This window comes from Cupressus sempervirens, chromosome 1 (genome assembly GCF_028749045.1).
Source record: "Cupressus sempervirens isolate cs-2001-9-10 chromosome 1, ASM2874904v1, whole genome shotgun sequence".
Lineage (NCBI taxonomy): Eukaryota > Viridiplantae > Streptophyta > Pinopsida > Cupressales > Cupressaceae > Cupressus > Cupressus sempervirens.
The window spans coordinates 822050648-822068193 of record NC_143118.1 but is presented as its reverse complement, the minus strand read 5'-3'; the positions used below and the strand labels follow the sequence as shown (position 1 = coordinate 822068193).

The following is a 17546-nucleotide window of genomic DNA, read 5'->3' as shown; positions in this document are numbered from 1 at the left end:
ATCACTCCTATTCTATTTACTAATGTGTCTTCTCCAAGAAGCATTACGCACATTGTTGGCTACTTCAAGAGGAGACTATATTTATGTAGGTAATTAAAAGGCAATCTAAAGGGACGAGACACTTTTTTTTTTTTTTTTTTAAAGTTTGATTTATTTTAGCTATTTTTAATTGGCTTGATAGCCATGGGCCATCTAGGGACACTTCAATAGTCACATTTGAAAAGCTTGAATGAAGAGTACATATTGTGAATATTAATCTATTAACAATTATCACTAAATACACGAATGTTGTTATAGTTCCCCCATATACCATAGTCAAATAAGAATGCCCTATCCCTATATTTATACACAATAAATATCTATGTAAAGAAATGTATTGGAACACATCATTTTTTTGAGAAAGGATTGAAATATCAAAATATTATACATAAAGGACAATATGGATGATATTTTTGCTAAAGTAATATAAAGTTTGTACTAATAAAAATTGTAAGAAATCAATCAAAATTGTTACTAAAGGAAGTGTTAGAATAAAAAATGAATAACTCATGCAATGCTTATGTGTATTAAGAGATTGAACAAGAGTCTATACATAATTGTAAATCTACCCCTTATTTCCGATTGGCATCAAAAGTCTAACTACCTAGATGTATCTAAGTAGTTTGTTGCTAAAACATTTTCCAATTTTTAGGTTTGGATTTGATGAACAGGCCTGAGACATGTTTTCCAACAAACATACAAAAAATGATTGTTTTTTCTTCTGTGCTCCCCTTCAAGATTTCTCGTGGTTGGGTATCGATAAGATCAGGTTACATAGCACTATAGGTCTCTGTGTTAGCTATCTAACCATATAATTTATTTTTAATTTGAACTATTTCAAGCCTTTCATCTATAATTTCTTTTGAATGTATGTTCATTTTTTGTCAAAAACCACCACATACTAATTGGGCTATAGATTTTAGCTCATTCATCGAATTTTGTAACAACTTAGTTTTTTAGAAACTAGACTCCATTCTACACACTTTGAAAAAAAAAAATTGATTTTAGATTAGTTTTCAATTATTTCTAGGGGGAGCACACAGATATTTCACGTTTTTGGGATGTGTCTAGTTAAAAAATTCGTTAAAAAAAAATAGACATTATAAAATTACTCGAAAAATCTAGGATAAACTACATAGTGTTAAGTAACTTTTGGCTAGAGCGATTAAACATTTTAATTTGCTGAAATTGGTATGAAATTTGTAAAAATTAAACATAATCTAAAAATTAAAAATAATAATTCATATTTATTTTTGTTAGATTGTGGTGACTGATCAGGAAAGTACTGTACATACTTCATAAATAGTTATGGCCGACATGTTATAACCCTAAAGCGGTTTAATACTTGTATAAAAAGGGCTTAGGGTTGGGTATTTTTTATGTGTGGTGATACGAAATTGGTTCTTGCAGCGGTATTGAGCTGTAAGGGATTACGGATTGTAATCAGGTTGTAATCACTGGATTGTAATAAGACCGGACTTGCTATTTGGTGGACGTAGCCTAGGGATTGGGTGAACCACGTTAAATCTTGGTGCCTTGTGTTCATTTCTGTGTGTTCTATTATTTTTGTTATTGGTTATATTTGCATGTAGTTTTTTATTTCTGTCCGTGGTTTATCCTAACAAGTGTTATCAGAGCCTAGTTGTTTCTCAGTTATCCTCTGCAGGAAAGTCTCACGGTTAAGTGGGAGTCTCACGGTTGAGTGGGAGCAATGGCAGATGATGGTAAGCTGAGGGTTGATAGGTTTAATGGGCAGAACTTCCAGTTATGGAAGATGCAAATGGAAAACTATTTATATCAGAAGGATTTATGGAAGCCGTTGGAAGGAAAAGCCAAGAATCAGGGAACTATGTTAGAGGCTGAATGGGATCTTTTGGACAGAAAGGCACTCGGAAGCATTCGGTTATGCTTGGCACCATCGGTGGCATTTAATATTAAAAAAGCAAAGACGATAGAAGATTTGATGAAAACCCTAGCGACACTGTATGAAAAGCCCTCCGCTTCAAATAAGGTATTTCTCATGAAGCGTTTATTTAATATGAAAATGGCAGAAGGTGGATCTGTTGTAGATCATTTAAATGAGTTTAATACTATTACTAGTCAATTATCTTCTGTGGGTATCAATTTTGATGAAGAAATTAGGGCTCTCTTGATTTTGTGTTCTTTGCCTGAAAGCTGGAATGGCTTGGTAATGGCGGTGAGTAATTCTGTTCCTGGATCAAGTACCCTAAAATATGATGATGTGATCGGTGTTATTTTAAGTGAGGAAACTCATAGAAAATCCTCAGGTGGATCTACATCAGGAAGTGCTTTAAATGCACAAAGTAGGGGCAAAACGACTGAAAGAGGAAGTAACTCTGGAAATCGTGGGAAATCAAGAGGAAAGTCAAAGGGGAGGAGGTCTCAATCGAGAGGACCAAATGATTGCTGGTACTGTGGGAAACCAGGGCACAAAAAAAAAGATTGTTGGACTCGAAATAAAAATGAAGGAGATAAATTAGATGGAGACAAAGAGGCAAATGTGGTAAGTAACAAATCCGAAGAGGATGCTTTGCTTCTATCTTTAGAGAATGTTGATGATTCATGGGTTTTAGATTCTGGTGCTTCTTTTCATGCTACACCTCATAGAGGTTATTTCATTGATTATGTCCAAGGGGATTTTGGGCTTGTTTATTTGGGGGATAATGAACCCTGTCAGATTGTTGGAAAGGGAAAAATTAAGATTAAGTTGCAGAATGGGAATCATTGGCTACTACATGAGGTAAGACATGTTCCAAAACTAAGTAGAAATTTAATTTCAGCAGGGCAACTCGGTGATGAGGGTTGTGTAGTTACTTTTAATGATAAAAATTGGAAGGTTTCAAAAGGTTCCCTTGTAGTAGCAAGAGGTGTGAAAGTAGGCACCTTATATCTTTGTACAGGTCATATTGTTCCTTCTACTTTGATTGTTTCAGAGAAAAATGAATATTCAGGAACAATTACTGCAGTTGAGCAGGGAGAACAAATAGCTGCTGTAGATTCTGATACAGCGCTGTGGCACAATAGACTTGGGCACATGAGTGAGAAAGGTATGAAAGTACTTCATTCAAGGAAAGCTTTACCAGGTCTAAAATGTGTGAATATGGATTTCTGTGAAAGTTGTGTGTATGGAAAACAAAAGAGAGTGAGTTTTGTAAAGACAGGGAAGGAAAACAAAAAGGAGAAATTAGAGCTTGTGCATACAGATGTATGGGGACCGGCTCAGGTATCCTCCCTTGGTGGCTCTCATTATTATGTTACATTTATTGATGACACAACTAGAAAAGTATGGGTTTATTTCCTTAGACAGAAATCTAATGTATTTCAAACTTTTAAGAAATGGAAATGCTTGGTTGAAAATGAGATTGGTAAGAAATTAAAATGTCTCAGATCTGATAATGGTGGTGAGTATTACAGTCATGAATTTGAAGATTATTGCTCCACTAATGGTATTCGTAGACAAAAAACTGTTCCAAGGACTCCACAGGAAAATGGAGTGGCTGAACGCATGAACAGGTACTATAATGGAGCGCGCAAGGAGCATGAGGTTGCATGCTGGGTTGCCCTTACACATGTGGGTGGAGGCTGTCAATACTGCAGTATATTTGATTAATAGAGGTCCCTCTACTCCTTTGGGCTGTGGTATTCCAGAGGAAGCATGGACTGGTAAGAAGGTGAGTTATTCTTTTCTCAAGACCTTCGGTTGTGAAGCTTTTGCTCATATAGACTCTGAAAATAGAACCAAGCTAGAAGCTAAATCAAAGAAATGTGTCTTTGTTGGATATGGCATTAATGAATTTGGCTATAGGCTTTGGGATTTTGAAAATCATAAAATTATAAGAAGCCGGGATGTCATATTCAATGAAAAAGTGTTGTACAAAGATCTGTTGCAGCAACATGAGAAGAAAGAAGATGATTATGTAGTGCTGGATGATACTCCAAAAGCTGATGTTCCAGCCATTCCTCATGATGTGCAACAACTGCAACAACAAATACCACACACACCAGTGAATGTTAGACGGTCAGCAAGGCCAATTAGACCTCCACAAAGGTTTTCTCCCTCTTTGTATTCTATTTTACTTACTGATGCTGGTGAACCTGAAAGTTATGATGAAGCTGTGCAGGTGGATACTAAGATTCAGTGGGAGTCTGCAATGAAAGATGAAATGGACTCTTTGCTGAAAAATAAGACATGGGATTTGTGCAAGTTGCCTGCAGGTAAAAAGGCTTTACAGAATAAATGGGTTTACAGGTTGAAAGAAGAGGAAGGAGGTAAGAAAAGATTTAAGGCCAGGTTAGTTGTAAAAGGATTTCCACAGAAAAAGGGAATTGATTTTGATGAGATATTTTCTCCTATTGTTAAAATGACTTCTATTCGTACTATTTTAAGTGTTGTGGCTACTGAAGATTTGCATTTAGAGCAGATGGATGTTAAAACAGCCTTTCTTCATGGTGATTTGGATGAAGAAATATATATGGCTCAGCCACAGGGTTTTGAGGTCAAAGGTAAGGAGAACTTAGTGTGCAAATTGAAGAAAAGTTTATATGGCTCGAAGCAAGCACCTCGGCAATGGTATCTGAAATTTGACAGTTTTATGCATGAGCATGGATATAATAGGTGTCATTCAGATTACTGTGTTTATTTTAAGAGGTTGAATGATGATAGCTACATTATTTTATGTTTATATGTTGATGATATGCTTATAGCTGGGTCTAACATGGATCATATTAAGGGGCTAAAATGCCAATTAGCACATGCATTTGCTATGAAGGATTTGGGGGCAGCAAAAAAAATCCTTGGTATGAAGATTTGCAAAGATAGGAAGAACAGAACATTGACGCTATCTCAAGCTGATTATGTTGAGAAGGTGTTGCAACGTTTCTCTATGGAGAATGCTAAAGCTGTCAGCACACCTTTACCTGGTCATTTGAAATTGACTAAGGAGATGTGTCCCAAGACACAGGAAGAGGAGGATAAGATGTCCAAGGTACCCTATGCTTCAGCTGTAGGAAGTTTGATGTATGCTATGGTATGCACTAGGCCAGATATTGCACATGCAGTGGGAGTCGTTAGCAGGTATATGAGTCATCCAGGATTTGAGCATTGGAATGCTGTCAAGTGGATTCTCAGATATTTGAGAGGTACATCCAATAAGTGTTTACACTTTGGGGGCTCTACTACTGATTTACAGGGCTATGTTGACTCAAATTTGGCTGGGGATATTGATACCAGGTGGAGTACTACAGGTTATGTCTTTACTGTTGGTGGGGCAGCCGTGAGCTGGGTTTCTAGGCTACAGAAGATTAATGCTCTCTCCACTGCAGAGGCAGAGTATGTTGCTGCTACAGAGGCAGCCAAAGAGATGATATGGCTTCAGTTCTTCTTGAAAGAATTGGGACATCCTCAGAAGGATAATTATTTGTTCACAGATAGTCAGAGTGCCATTCATCTTGCTAAGAATTCAGCTCTGCATTCTAAGACCAAACACATACAGTTGCGGTACCATTTCATTCGGTCAGTTTTGGAGGATGGACAGTTAAAGCTGGAGAAGATACATACCAATGAAAATCCAGCAGATATGTTGACAAAGGTTGTAACAAGGGAGAAGATGAATTCCTCTTCAGCTTCAGTTGGTCTTTTAGACTAAATGTGAATAAAAGAATAGCAGAGTCTAGGTTGGTTTGATCCAGTGGGAGCCCCATGCGGTAGTTGTATTGCTACAGGATCAGTCTCCAAGTGGGAGATTGTTGTTTAGTGTGGAGCCTGATCAGTCCCCAAGTGGGAGATTGTTAGATTGTGGTGACTGATCAGGAAAGTACTATACATACTTCATAAATAGTTATGGCCGACATATGGCCGACATATGGCCGACATGTTATAACCCTAAAGCGGTTTAATACTTGTATAAAAAGGGCTTAGGGTTGGGTATTTTTTATGTGTGGTGATACGAAATTGGTTCTTGCGGTGGTATTGAGCTGTAAGGGATTACAGATTGTAATCAGTTTGTAATCACTGGATTGTAATAAGATCGGACTTGTTGTTTGGTGGACGTAGCCCAGGGATTGGGTGAACCACGTTAAATCTTGGTGCCTTGTGTTCATTTCTGTGTGTTCTATTATTTTTGTTATTGGTTATATTTGCATGTAGTTTTTTATTTCTGTCCGTGGTTTATCCTAACAATTTTTTATAAAAATAATTAATATACTATTTCATTAATATTTGATTCGAGCAATCTTTAAAGTTAGTTTAGGTTGCCTTCAAATGTTCTAAAGGAAAACAAATGTTATTTCCATGTTCAATTGTTTTTAATATTTAATTTGAAAACCCTAACTTTAATATACCTATAATTTTAACTAGGGTTACAACTAAGATTACTAGAGTGGCATAATACACATGATTTGGAGGAGGTACCTTTTAGTATTGACATGGGGACACTTGAGCAAGTTTTAGAGATAGATTTTATACATTTTGAGGTTTCTTACTATAGATGGGAGAAGCTTCATTGATACACCTTTGGTTATGTTTCTTCCTAAGGGGAGGAATGTTGTTCTATGCTCATGGAGGAGTTTCTACATTGAGCCTTGTGCATCTACCACAAGTGTACATTCTACATTGATGGGGGGTTATTTGCTCTATCTTCCTCTTCTTCTCTCTTATGGGGGGGATCTTTTCCTCGCATGAGGTCTTCTTCTCTCTCATTTTCTTTTATTGTATTTATCTCTCTTTTTGGAGGGGGGTTTTTCCCATGTGGTTTTCTCTCTTTCTTCACTTTATGAGAGATTGCATTGCATCTTTTTTTTTGCACTTGCATCTTGTACATGGATACGTAATATGGCCTAGTAGCCAGGACCCATCTTGCATTATTATCTAGCTCTTGTGAGCTTAAGCACATTTCCCTAAATTGCACTTAAGGGGGGGTTTTGGTGTAAATAAGTATTTACTATTTACACTTTACTTAAGTTTACTTAGGTTAATGCATTTTCATATATTAGTTGTCATGTACACACCTGCCATTTTTCATATTCATATGAGTTTTCATGTAGACAACATAGTAGTTTGCACTCTAATTGAGCACATGTTATCTACTACATCTTTTTATGAGATACACCCTTACATTTTGTTAGTTAACAATTTTTCCCAAAATCTTTGACAAATTGAACAAGGGAGGAAATGCAAACTAACCAATTGAATTCCTATGCTCTAATAAGGAATTATCTGCTTCAAATGTTTATTCAATATTGATTAAGGTGCAATGAACCTTTATGAAAAGATAATTTTTCTTCCTTAATCGAGGGAAAATCTTTCCAAGGAGTATTTTACTAAAAATATTCAAAAGTTCAAAATCATCTTACAAATACAAGATAAATATTGATACTAAAAAGCCATTTAATTTTAACGATTAATATCATGTACATGATTGAACACTAAGATGAAAGAAAGGTATCTAAAACAACCTAGAGTTAATCTCCCACAACTCTCAAGATTCAAAATAAATAATTTTAGAAGAATGCAACAAATACAAAACTTAACTCCAAATATAATACACGTTCTCAAGAATGCATATTACCACAAAGCAAATAATAATATTTTCTCCAAGAAGCTTCAGTAGAATAAAATTATAGAACTTTACTCCAATTGCTGCAAATTCAGAATATTCTATTTCAAAATCCAAAAAGCACAGAGTATCAAAAAAAAAAGTATTTTTTCTTATGTATGCCGAGAAATTAACCATTTTGGTGTAGTGGGTTCTTTACCTGTCAGAGGAGAAACTTTTGATATGGCTAAGGTATTGGATTGAGAACTAGTATTATCACAGGACTTCTAAGGATTTGGGTTATTGTCAGCCATGATAAACTAGTATTATCAACCTAGGGGATAATCATAACCCTAAAATGATAAACATAGGAAGTTGCTGCAAGAAAGAGGAAAAAACAAGATTCATTAAATTATTGACTGAGTATATTGATTTTTTTTCCTGGTCATATGAGGATTTGAAAACATTCAAGAAAGACAATTCAAACATCATATTACTTTGAAGCCCAATGTCTCTCCCTTCAGGTAGAAGCTAAGAACCTATATTCCTAAGGTTTCAGACGCAAGATTCAAGGAGATTGATAAGATGCTTAAGGCTCACATAATATTTCCCATACATCACTCCACATGGGTGGCAAACATAGTACACGTAAGAAAGAGGAATGGAGAAATAAGAATTTGTGTAGACTTCAAGAACCTTAATTGAGCAAGCCTAAAAGATAATTTTGCTTTGCCAATTATGGATCAGATACTCCAAACAATAGTAGGCTCAGAAATGATGTCATTTCTTGACAGCTTCTCAGGCTATAATCAAATAGAGGTAGTTGAAGAAGACCAATACAAAACAATATTCACAACTCCTTGGGGCACTTTTTGTTATAAATGAATGCCTTTTGGTTTGACAAATGTAGGTGCAACTTTCCAATGTGCAATGAGTTCAACTTTTGGACACCTTTTAGACAAGTGTATCATAGTTTATCTTGATGATATGATTGTATTTTCAAGAAGGAGAACGAAACACTTAAAATATTTGAGGAAGATTCTTGAGAAGTGTAGAGAGCGTGGCATTTCATTAAATCCCAAGAAATCAATCTTTGTTGTAACTGAAAGAAAGTTATTGGGACATATAGTGTCCAAGGAAGGGATTAAGATTGACCCAGAAAGTGTCAAATCTATTCATCAGCTCTGTTTTCTAGTTAACCGTAATGGTGTAAGATCTTTCTTTAGCCAGATCAACTTTCTTAGAAAAATTGTTCCTAACTTTGCTGAAACTGTACAACCCATGTCAAAGCTCCTGGGTGAAAAGAAAAATTCTAGGTAGGATAGCTCAACCATTAAGGCATTTGAAGAAGTGAAGAAGGCTATTGCCAAAACACCTACTATTTTCCATCCAAATTTTAAGAGAGACATCATAATTTATTGCTATGCATCTGATCACACTATGTCAGGCATTCTTCTCCAGAGAAATGAGAAAGGTGATGAAGTACATATTTCTTTTATTAGTGTTCCCCTTGAGAAACACAAATTGCATTATTCCTTAGCTAAAAAGAAAGCATTTGTTGTTGTCAAGGCTATAAAACATTTCTAGTATTACATTTTGCATTCACATTCTTTAGTCATGTACCATCTACAATGGTTAAAACTATTCTTACACAGCAGGATGTAGTAGTAAATAACAAAGCAACCTGGGTGTTGAAGGTACAAGAGTTTGACCTGGATATCAAACCAACCAAAATGGTTCGTGGCCAAGGCCTTTGAAAACTTATATCAAAAAGTAAAGAGGAAGAGGCTTACCCTAATTGTTTGCTAGTGGGCTTGAAAGATGAATGGTATTCTGATATAGCATATTTTCTAACCTATGGGGAATCTCCTAATCATGTAAAAGGAAAAGATAGAAGAAGTCTCCAACTCAGAGTAGCTAAGTTTGTGATTATTGATGATATCTTATATAAAAGAAGTTTGGATGGCATGTTCTTGAGATGTGTTGATTCTAACCAATAGGAAAAGTTACTTAGAACTTTTCACAATGAAGCCTAGAGTGCACATTTTTCACCCACAGTGACTACCTTTAAGATATTAAGAAGTAGATATTATTGGCCATGTATGTTTAAGTCTACTTATAAATGGGTCGATAATTGTGAAAAATGTAAATTATTTACAAGTAAACCACAACTAGTTGCATTACCCTTGAAACAAGTCATAATAGAAGAGTCTCTTTAGCAATGGGGAATTGACTTTATTGGCCCAATTAATCCTAACTCAAGTGTTGGTCACACCCATATTCTCACTGCCACTAATTATTTTACCAAATGGGTTGAAGTAGTGCCTTTGAAATCTACAACATCTACGGCAGTCTATAAATTCTTGATAGAAATTTTTTTGTCACATTTTGGAGTTCCAAGCAAACTAGTAACTAATAATGCTCAAAAATTTTCATCTCAAGAAATTTAGTTATTCTGTTATGATCACGGTGTCACATTATCACATGCCTCTGATTATTTTCCTCAAGGCAATGGGTAGGCCAATTCAACTAATGAAAATTTAATAAATAGCATGAAAAAGATGGTTGATGAAAAGGGTAGATATTGGCATAAGCACTTGTACTAAGTAGTATGGGAAGATAGGACCTCTCCCAAAAGAGCTATTGGTATGAGCCCTTTTGAGTTAGTATATGGAGTTGAAGCACAGTTGTCTTTGCCCCTAGAACTCGCTACTCTAAATATATACAAAGAAATTGAAGATGAATTGTTCTCTAATGCTATTGAGAAATGAGTGCTATATCTCTAGACGATCAAAGAAGAAAGGAGGGAGATGGCATATTAGGAAAAGATTAAGAAAATTTTTGATCGAAAGGCTAGGCCTCGAAAGTTCATGATAGGAGATCAGGTGTTGCTATGGGACAAGAGAAGAGAACCAAAAGGAGCTCATGCAAAATTTGAAAGCCTCTGGAAAGGACCTTTTGTTATATCAGCTGAGTTGGGTTCCAGTGCATTCAACCTTACATATCTTAATGGTGATGATCTGCCCCTATCATATAGTGGACTGGATCTTAATCTTTTTAGGTTTTTAGTCTACTTTTTGTTGCCCTTATTGTAATTACCCATCTTCTCCTGCTTTGTTTCCTTTCTGTCATTTTCTCCTATTTTCTCTATTCTGTGTGTCTTTAGTTTTTGTCTATTCTTTTTGGTCCACGAAACCAGAGATTCTAAGTTCACCTATGATCCCTTCCAATCTCATTCCCCAGTCGGAGCCAGTTGTTACCATACCTTTTCGTTGATGTACAAAGTTTTCACCCAATATTATTTTGCAATTTGAAGTTGAAGTTTAAGCCCAATTTCACTTCAAATTCAATTTCAAGTTCATCTTTCTTTTTCCTTTTGGAGAAGTTTCCCTCCCATTGACCTAGGTCTTCTTTTGGAAGTTGACGTTGAAGTTGAAGTTGATTTAAACTTCAACTTCAACTTCAAATTCATGATTTTTCTAACGTGCATTTATTTCTTTGTAGAAAGTGGATGGCGAGGTTATCAATGCATTTTTATGAGCCAAAGGAATGGGTCCCACCCTATCGTGATGTTGAAAATGCAAAAGGAAATAATTGTGGCAATTATGAGAAATCATGCTAAGTATGGTTACTTATGGAAAAAGGTGGTGCACAAATTTTTGTGACATCATGAAAGATCGAGCTCCATTTAGATGTCATGGGTTATAACTACAAATAAGCCTTGCAAATCTTGTCAGAGTACAAATGGCACATTTGTAATTAATCCTTTCTACTCAATCAAATTTGTCCTTGTATATCCTCCATAATAACCTTCTATCTTGCATAATCACTCATTTCATCATTTTGAGTTCTCGACTCCTATTGGTAAGCAATCAAAGTGGATGTCTAGACTATAACGAAAACTGTAAGTGCATTATCTGTCACTCTATCATTTTTGTGCCTAGTTTTCCTTTTGTAGTATTTGGGTTTAATTCTATATCTATATCTTTCAAGTTAAACCAAGACACTTTTTCGCCTCAAAATGCCAAAGCTTGGAAAACCTTTCCTATTGAGTTCCCTTCCCAAAATTCAGGATACTTTCATGGTGTATAAAAAACTAAGGGATATAATTGAACGAGCGAGAGACGTTCAATCTAGTACCATACATTAAAAAATGGCCAGTAGTGGTTTACTAGAAGTCGATGCCTTCCCATCAGCTATTGAATGCCCAGAACTAGTTGTGGAGTGTGCAAACCACTACGAACCCAACACCAGATGTATAAAGAAAACTTCAGGGGAGGTATTAGTAAGAATATACAAGAAAAGTCTTAGCACAACCCTGAGAATCCCTCATAAGGAACCCTATGAACCATGGACTTTTTAGGGATCTGAGTGTCTATATCATGAAAAAAAGAAGAACTATGATAACATCATATCTTAAACTTGGCTTCTGAGACTGGTAGAAGGGGGTTCTAGACTACCTAAGCCATTAACAATTGAGCATTTCATTAAAGAAATAGCATACATTGTATTACTTCTGAACAGGATCAAAGATAGCAATCATGCATTTCATTGGGAAAGTTGGATGTATCTTTTTATTTTGAAGATCATTGAGGGTGAAAATTTTATTGAATGGGTAGACTTAATAGCTGAGAATTTGCATAGAGGCCTCATAACAGTAGGCATTTTCAACCCATTTTTAAAAATTCCTACATGGTCTATATTTTAGCAGCATCCAAAGAATGGAAGGGACTTCCACATATGCCCTGGATAGAAGACATGACTATCTACCAATATTATAAAGACCTTCATGCCACTAAATCTTGTAAGGGAGTTCATAAGAGTTAATGATGTTTTTCTTGGGAAGTTAGTTCTTGAGCTTCAAGGGTATCACAATAACAGGTTGTCGGAGGAATCCATGTAGGCTATTAAAATTTATGGCTTTGTTTATATCCAATTCCCTACATTTACATATCTCAAGATTGGGGGTTTTCCTAGTGAACCACTAAAGTTGCCACATTACTGTTTGGACAGTATTGTTCTATCACAAATATGTAGACAACTCATTTCTGTATTTGAATCCTTATAAACCATAAAGAGGTCACTTGCATGCTTGTTCCCTATTTAAATTGACTACTATAGGTGTTCAAATTACAAATAGACTAAGTTAGCACAACCTGCAACTTAAACTTAAACCTGGCTTCTGAGACTAGTAGAAGGGGGTTCTAGACTACCTAAGCCATTAACAATTGAGCATTTCATTAAAGAAATAGCAGACTTTGTGTTACTTTTGAACATGATCAAAGGCAATAATCATGCATTTCATTGGGAAAGTTGGATGTGTCTTTTTATTTTGAAGATCATTGAGGGTGAAAATTTTATTGACTAGGTAGACTTAATAGCTGAGATTTTGCATAGAGGCCTCATAATAGTAGGTAGTTTCAACCCATTTTGTTTAATTCCTACATGGTCTATATTCTAGCAACATCCAAAGAATGGAAGGGACTTCCACATATGCCCTGGACAGAAGACATGCTTATCTACCAATATTATAAAGACCTTCACGACACTGAATCTTGCAAGGGGGTTCATTAGAGTTAATGATGTTTTTCTTGGGAGGTTAGTTTTTGAGCTTCAAGGGCATGACAGTAATAGGTTGTCGGAGGAATCCATGCAAGCTATTAAAATTTATGGCTTCTTTTATATCCAATTCCCTAAATTTACATATCTCAGGATTGGGGGTTTTCCTGATGAACCACTAAAGTTGCCACATTACTGTTTGGACAATATTGTTCTATCAGAGATATGTAGACAACTCATTTCTGTATTTGACTTCTTAGAAACCATAAAGAAGTCACTTGCATGCTTGTTCCCTATTGAAACTGACTACTATAGGTGTTCAAATTACAAATAGGCTAAGTTATCACAACCTGCATTGTCAAGATTATGCCTCAAACCCTATATTGCTAGAAAAGAGTTTGATTATGTGGGGTTTTCTAAAAATAATTTTGGGCATGCATCTTCATTAACCCATGTTCCTCATCTAGAAGATTACTGGGCAGATTGTCCTGATGAATTTGAAGTAAAAAAGAGATCATGGTCCAAATTGAAAATTAATTAGATCAGTGTGTTTAAGGTAAACCTCAATACTCATGGGATAGAAAGAAGATGAAGTTGAGAATGTGATTGACCCAGTCTATGTTGAACAAGTTGAATGCATACCCATTCCTAAGCTCGACTAGACTAAGAGGGGAGGAGATGGCCTAATGTCCTCCACCTCATAAGTATTGAGAAGAAACAAGAAGTGGTTAAAATCAAAGAATGTTGAATCAACCACTCTTGAAGTCCCAGAAAAACACTCAAAAGTTAAGCACAAGAAAGCACAACACATACCTAAGGCCATCTCTAACCTTGATATTTTTTACTCTGTTACAGGTTTTCCTAAAGCTAAAGTTGAAGTTGAAGTTGAAGTAACCACAAAGCCACTTCAACTTTAATTCAAGAAGAGGTACCAAAATTCAGAAGGATAACTTGTTCCAGCAATAAAAAGGTAGAGTCATGTAGAGAAAAGAGGAGAGTCATAATTGACCTAGATCCCACTGAAGCAGGGGCAAGTTTGAAGCAATCTCCCATCTCAATCATGGATGACAATACCCGAGATCCTCAGAAGTCCCCGATATTACTAGTTCTCAATCCAATACCTTGGCCATAGCAAATGTTTCTCCTCTGGTAGGTAAAGAACCCACTACCCCAAAATGGTTGAAAACCTCTATTGGAAAGAAAAGAAGTCTAGTACCTATATCCATGCCTATTGATGATTTGGTCAACTAATGTTAGAGAAAGCCTTCAAACTTATTATTCTTTGATAATTAAATAAAAAGTTAAACTTATGCCTCCTATAAATCCTTAATATAGTAGTTTTTAATTTTTTTAAAATGATCTTCTATGCCTCCTTTCAACCCTCAATCTAACAGTTTTTCAAAATTTTAATTACTTAATTTTTAAATTTTTTTAATAAAATGTTAGAAGCAATTTGAAAATTTTGCTTCTATTTAATTTTAATATTATTAGCTTGACTAATTTCGTTATGAAAAAATAATTAATTTTCTTTTATACCTTTTGACATGGATCCTTTCAAACAAGACATACATAGGAACATGTTATTGCCCTTTGAACTCGCATCCCCATTCCTACTGTTGTTTTAGGGATGTCCCCCACTGCCCCCTTAGATGAAAATCCCTAAGAAATGGCCAAAACATCTATGGATGATATTGGGATGCCTAGCCATCTCTACAATGATTGGTAACATTTGAGGGGACAACCATCCACCACAACAATAGTATAGTGTTGGTTAACAGATTGTTCTTATGTCTTCTCCAACCTTCACTCTTCTGTGCCCAAATGATGAAGAGAAAGTTTCCAACAATTGGGAAGTTGTATAAGGCCAAAACTTCCCTCTGAATTTTAAAAGTACAACTCCCTTGTGAATGAGTATGAAATGAATTTGTTTGTATTTCTTAACTAATAGGGTGTGCTCTTAACTCAAAAGGAGGACAGATAAATACCAAGTCGCCCATATCCATGAAAGACTCAAGAAGGATTTTATTATATATTGCTATGCTTTAGAACATACCCTCTCTGGGATCCTCACCTAGAAAAATTGAAGGCCCTATTGCATTCATGAGTGCCCGACTTAAGAAGCATGAACTCAAATACTCTTTGATTGAAAAACAAGCATATACCGTAGTTAAAGCCGTTAAACATTTCAGGTATTATATCTTGTATTCTCACTCAATAGTAAATGTCTCAGATCCAACAGTCAAAAGTATCCTCACTCAACAAGAAGTTGGAGTGAACAAAAGGGGAACCTGGATAGCAAAGATAGAAGACTATGATCTTACCTTGAAACCCACCAAGTTGGTTAGAGGTAGAGGACTTTGCAAATTGATGATAGAAAATGAAAACTGACTCAGGAATGAGGTTGAACAAGAACCTAAAGTGTTGCTGGTAAGTCTTATTGACCTGTGGTTTTCTAATATTGCACACTACTTGACCTATGGAGAATGCCCTAAACATTTAACTTCTCAAGGAAAAGGAGATTAGAGACTGAAGAAAAACAATTGCGTAATTGCTCAAGGTATCCAATATAAAAGAGGTCCAGATGGAACTTTCTTGAGATGTGTGGATAAAGTTCAACAATGGGAGCTCCTAAAATCTTTTCATGATGAGTCGTGTGGAGGACATTTCTCATTTACCATGACAACATTCAAAATCTTAAGGAATTGTTTTTACTGGACAGGTATATTTCGAGACAACTATGCATATGTAAAAAATTGTGAGAAGTGCAAACTTTTTGTATACATATATAGGGTGAAAATGGTTAATCTCTCCATAGACATAAGAAAAAATACTTTTGTTTTTGATACTCTATCCTTTATGGATTTTGAAATAGAATATTTTGAATTTGTAGCAATTGGAGTAAAGTTCTATAATTTTATTCTACTGAAGCTTCTTGGAGCAAATACTATTATTTGCTTTGTGGTAATATGCATTCTTGAGAGCGTGTGTTATATTTGGAGTTAAGTTGTGTTTATTGCATTCTTCTAAAATTATTTATTTTGAATCTTGAGAGTTGTGGGAGGTTAAATCTAGGTTGTTTTAGATACCTTTCTTTCATCTTAGTGTTCAATCACGCACATGATATTAATCATTAAAATTAAATGACTTTTCAGTATCAATATTTATCTTGTATTTGTAAGATGATTTTGAACTTTTGAGTATTTTCAGTTAAATACTCCTTGAAAAGATTTTCCCTCGATTAAGGAAGAACAATTATCTCTTCATGAAGGTTTGTTGCAACTTAATCAATATTGAATAAACATTTAAAGCAGATAATTCCTTATCATAGCACATGAATTCATTTGGTTAGTTTGTATTTCCTCCCTTGTTCAATTTGTCAAAGATTTTGGGAAATATTGTTAACTAACAAAATGTAAGAGTGTATCTCATAAAAAGATGTAGTAGATAACATGTGCTCAATTGAAGTGCAAACTACTGTGTTGTCTACATGACAACTCATATGAATATGCAAAATCTTAGGTGTGTACATGACAACTAATATATGAAAATGCATTAACCTAAGTAAACTTAAATAAAGTGTAAATAGTAAATACTTATTTACACCAAAACCCCCCCTTAAGTGCAATTTAGGGAAATGTGCTTAAGCTCACAAAAGCTAGATAATAATGCAAGATGGGTCCTGGCTACTAGGCCATATTAGGTATCCATGTACAAGATGCAAGTGCAAGAAAAAATATGCAATGCAATCTCTCATAAAGCAAAGAAAGAGGCGTGAAAGCATAGATATGTGTCACCATTTATGATACCAAAACCTATTTTGGCCAAATCTCATTTCTCTATCAAAACTCAAATTTTTTCAAAAACTAAAAATACCCTTCTATAGATCTCAGATTCAATATCATTATTATATAAATTTTTGAGTGTTTTGATTCGTTATAATATGTTATAATCTCAAAATATTATAAGTCAATATTTCAACATTTCAGAAGATGCTCCCTCAAAAAAGGAAAAAAATAGTAAATTATATCAAAAATATTAAAAAATTATATTTATCGCTAGAGGAGAGAATCCTCTTCATGAATATGTAATTTTTTTTCAAGAAGGCATGGATTTAATAGGGAAGTTTTGATGGGAGGAAAAAACTGTTGGATTCTGATAAGGTCGAACTTGAGTACTTATAACAAAGAAAAGATACATCAAAAATAATTATTTCTTTTTTTGTTCACTAGCTATACATGTCATCTATGAGATATTTTCAAATCAAAACAAAAAAAGATGCTTTGCATATACTTGTTTGACGGGAACTACACCCTATATTTTTTACAGTTAAAAAGAGACTTCAAAATAAAATAAAATGAATAAATTCTTACACAAAAAAATTATAAAAATTATAGG

General features: G+C 34.9%; 1 protein-coding gene across 1 annotated transcript in view; it reads left to right on the top strand.

Moving 5' to 3' along the window:
- Nucleotides 1–11745: 11745 nt before the first annotated feature.
- LOC149580398 (uncharacterized) overlaps nucleotides 11746–17546 on the top strand; it is a 43725-nt gene continuing 37924 nt past the window's right edge. Inside the window, exon 1 of the mRNA XM_089804473.1 lies at nucleotides 11746–11871. Within this exon, the coding sequence (XP_089660599.1) occupies nucleotides 11746–11871 (126 nt within the window). The remainder of the gene's footprint in view (nucleotides 11872–17546) is intronic.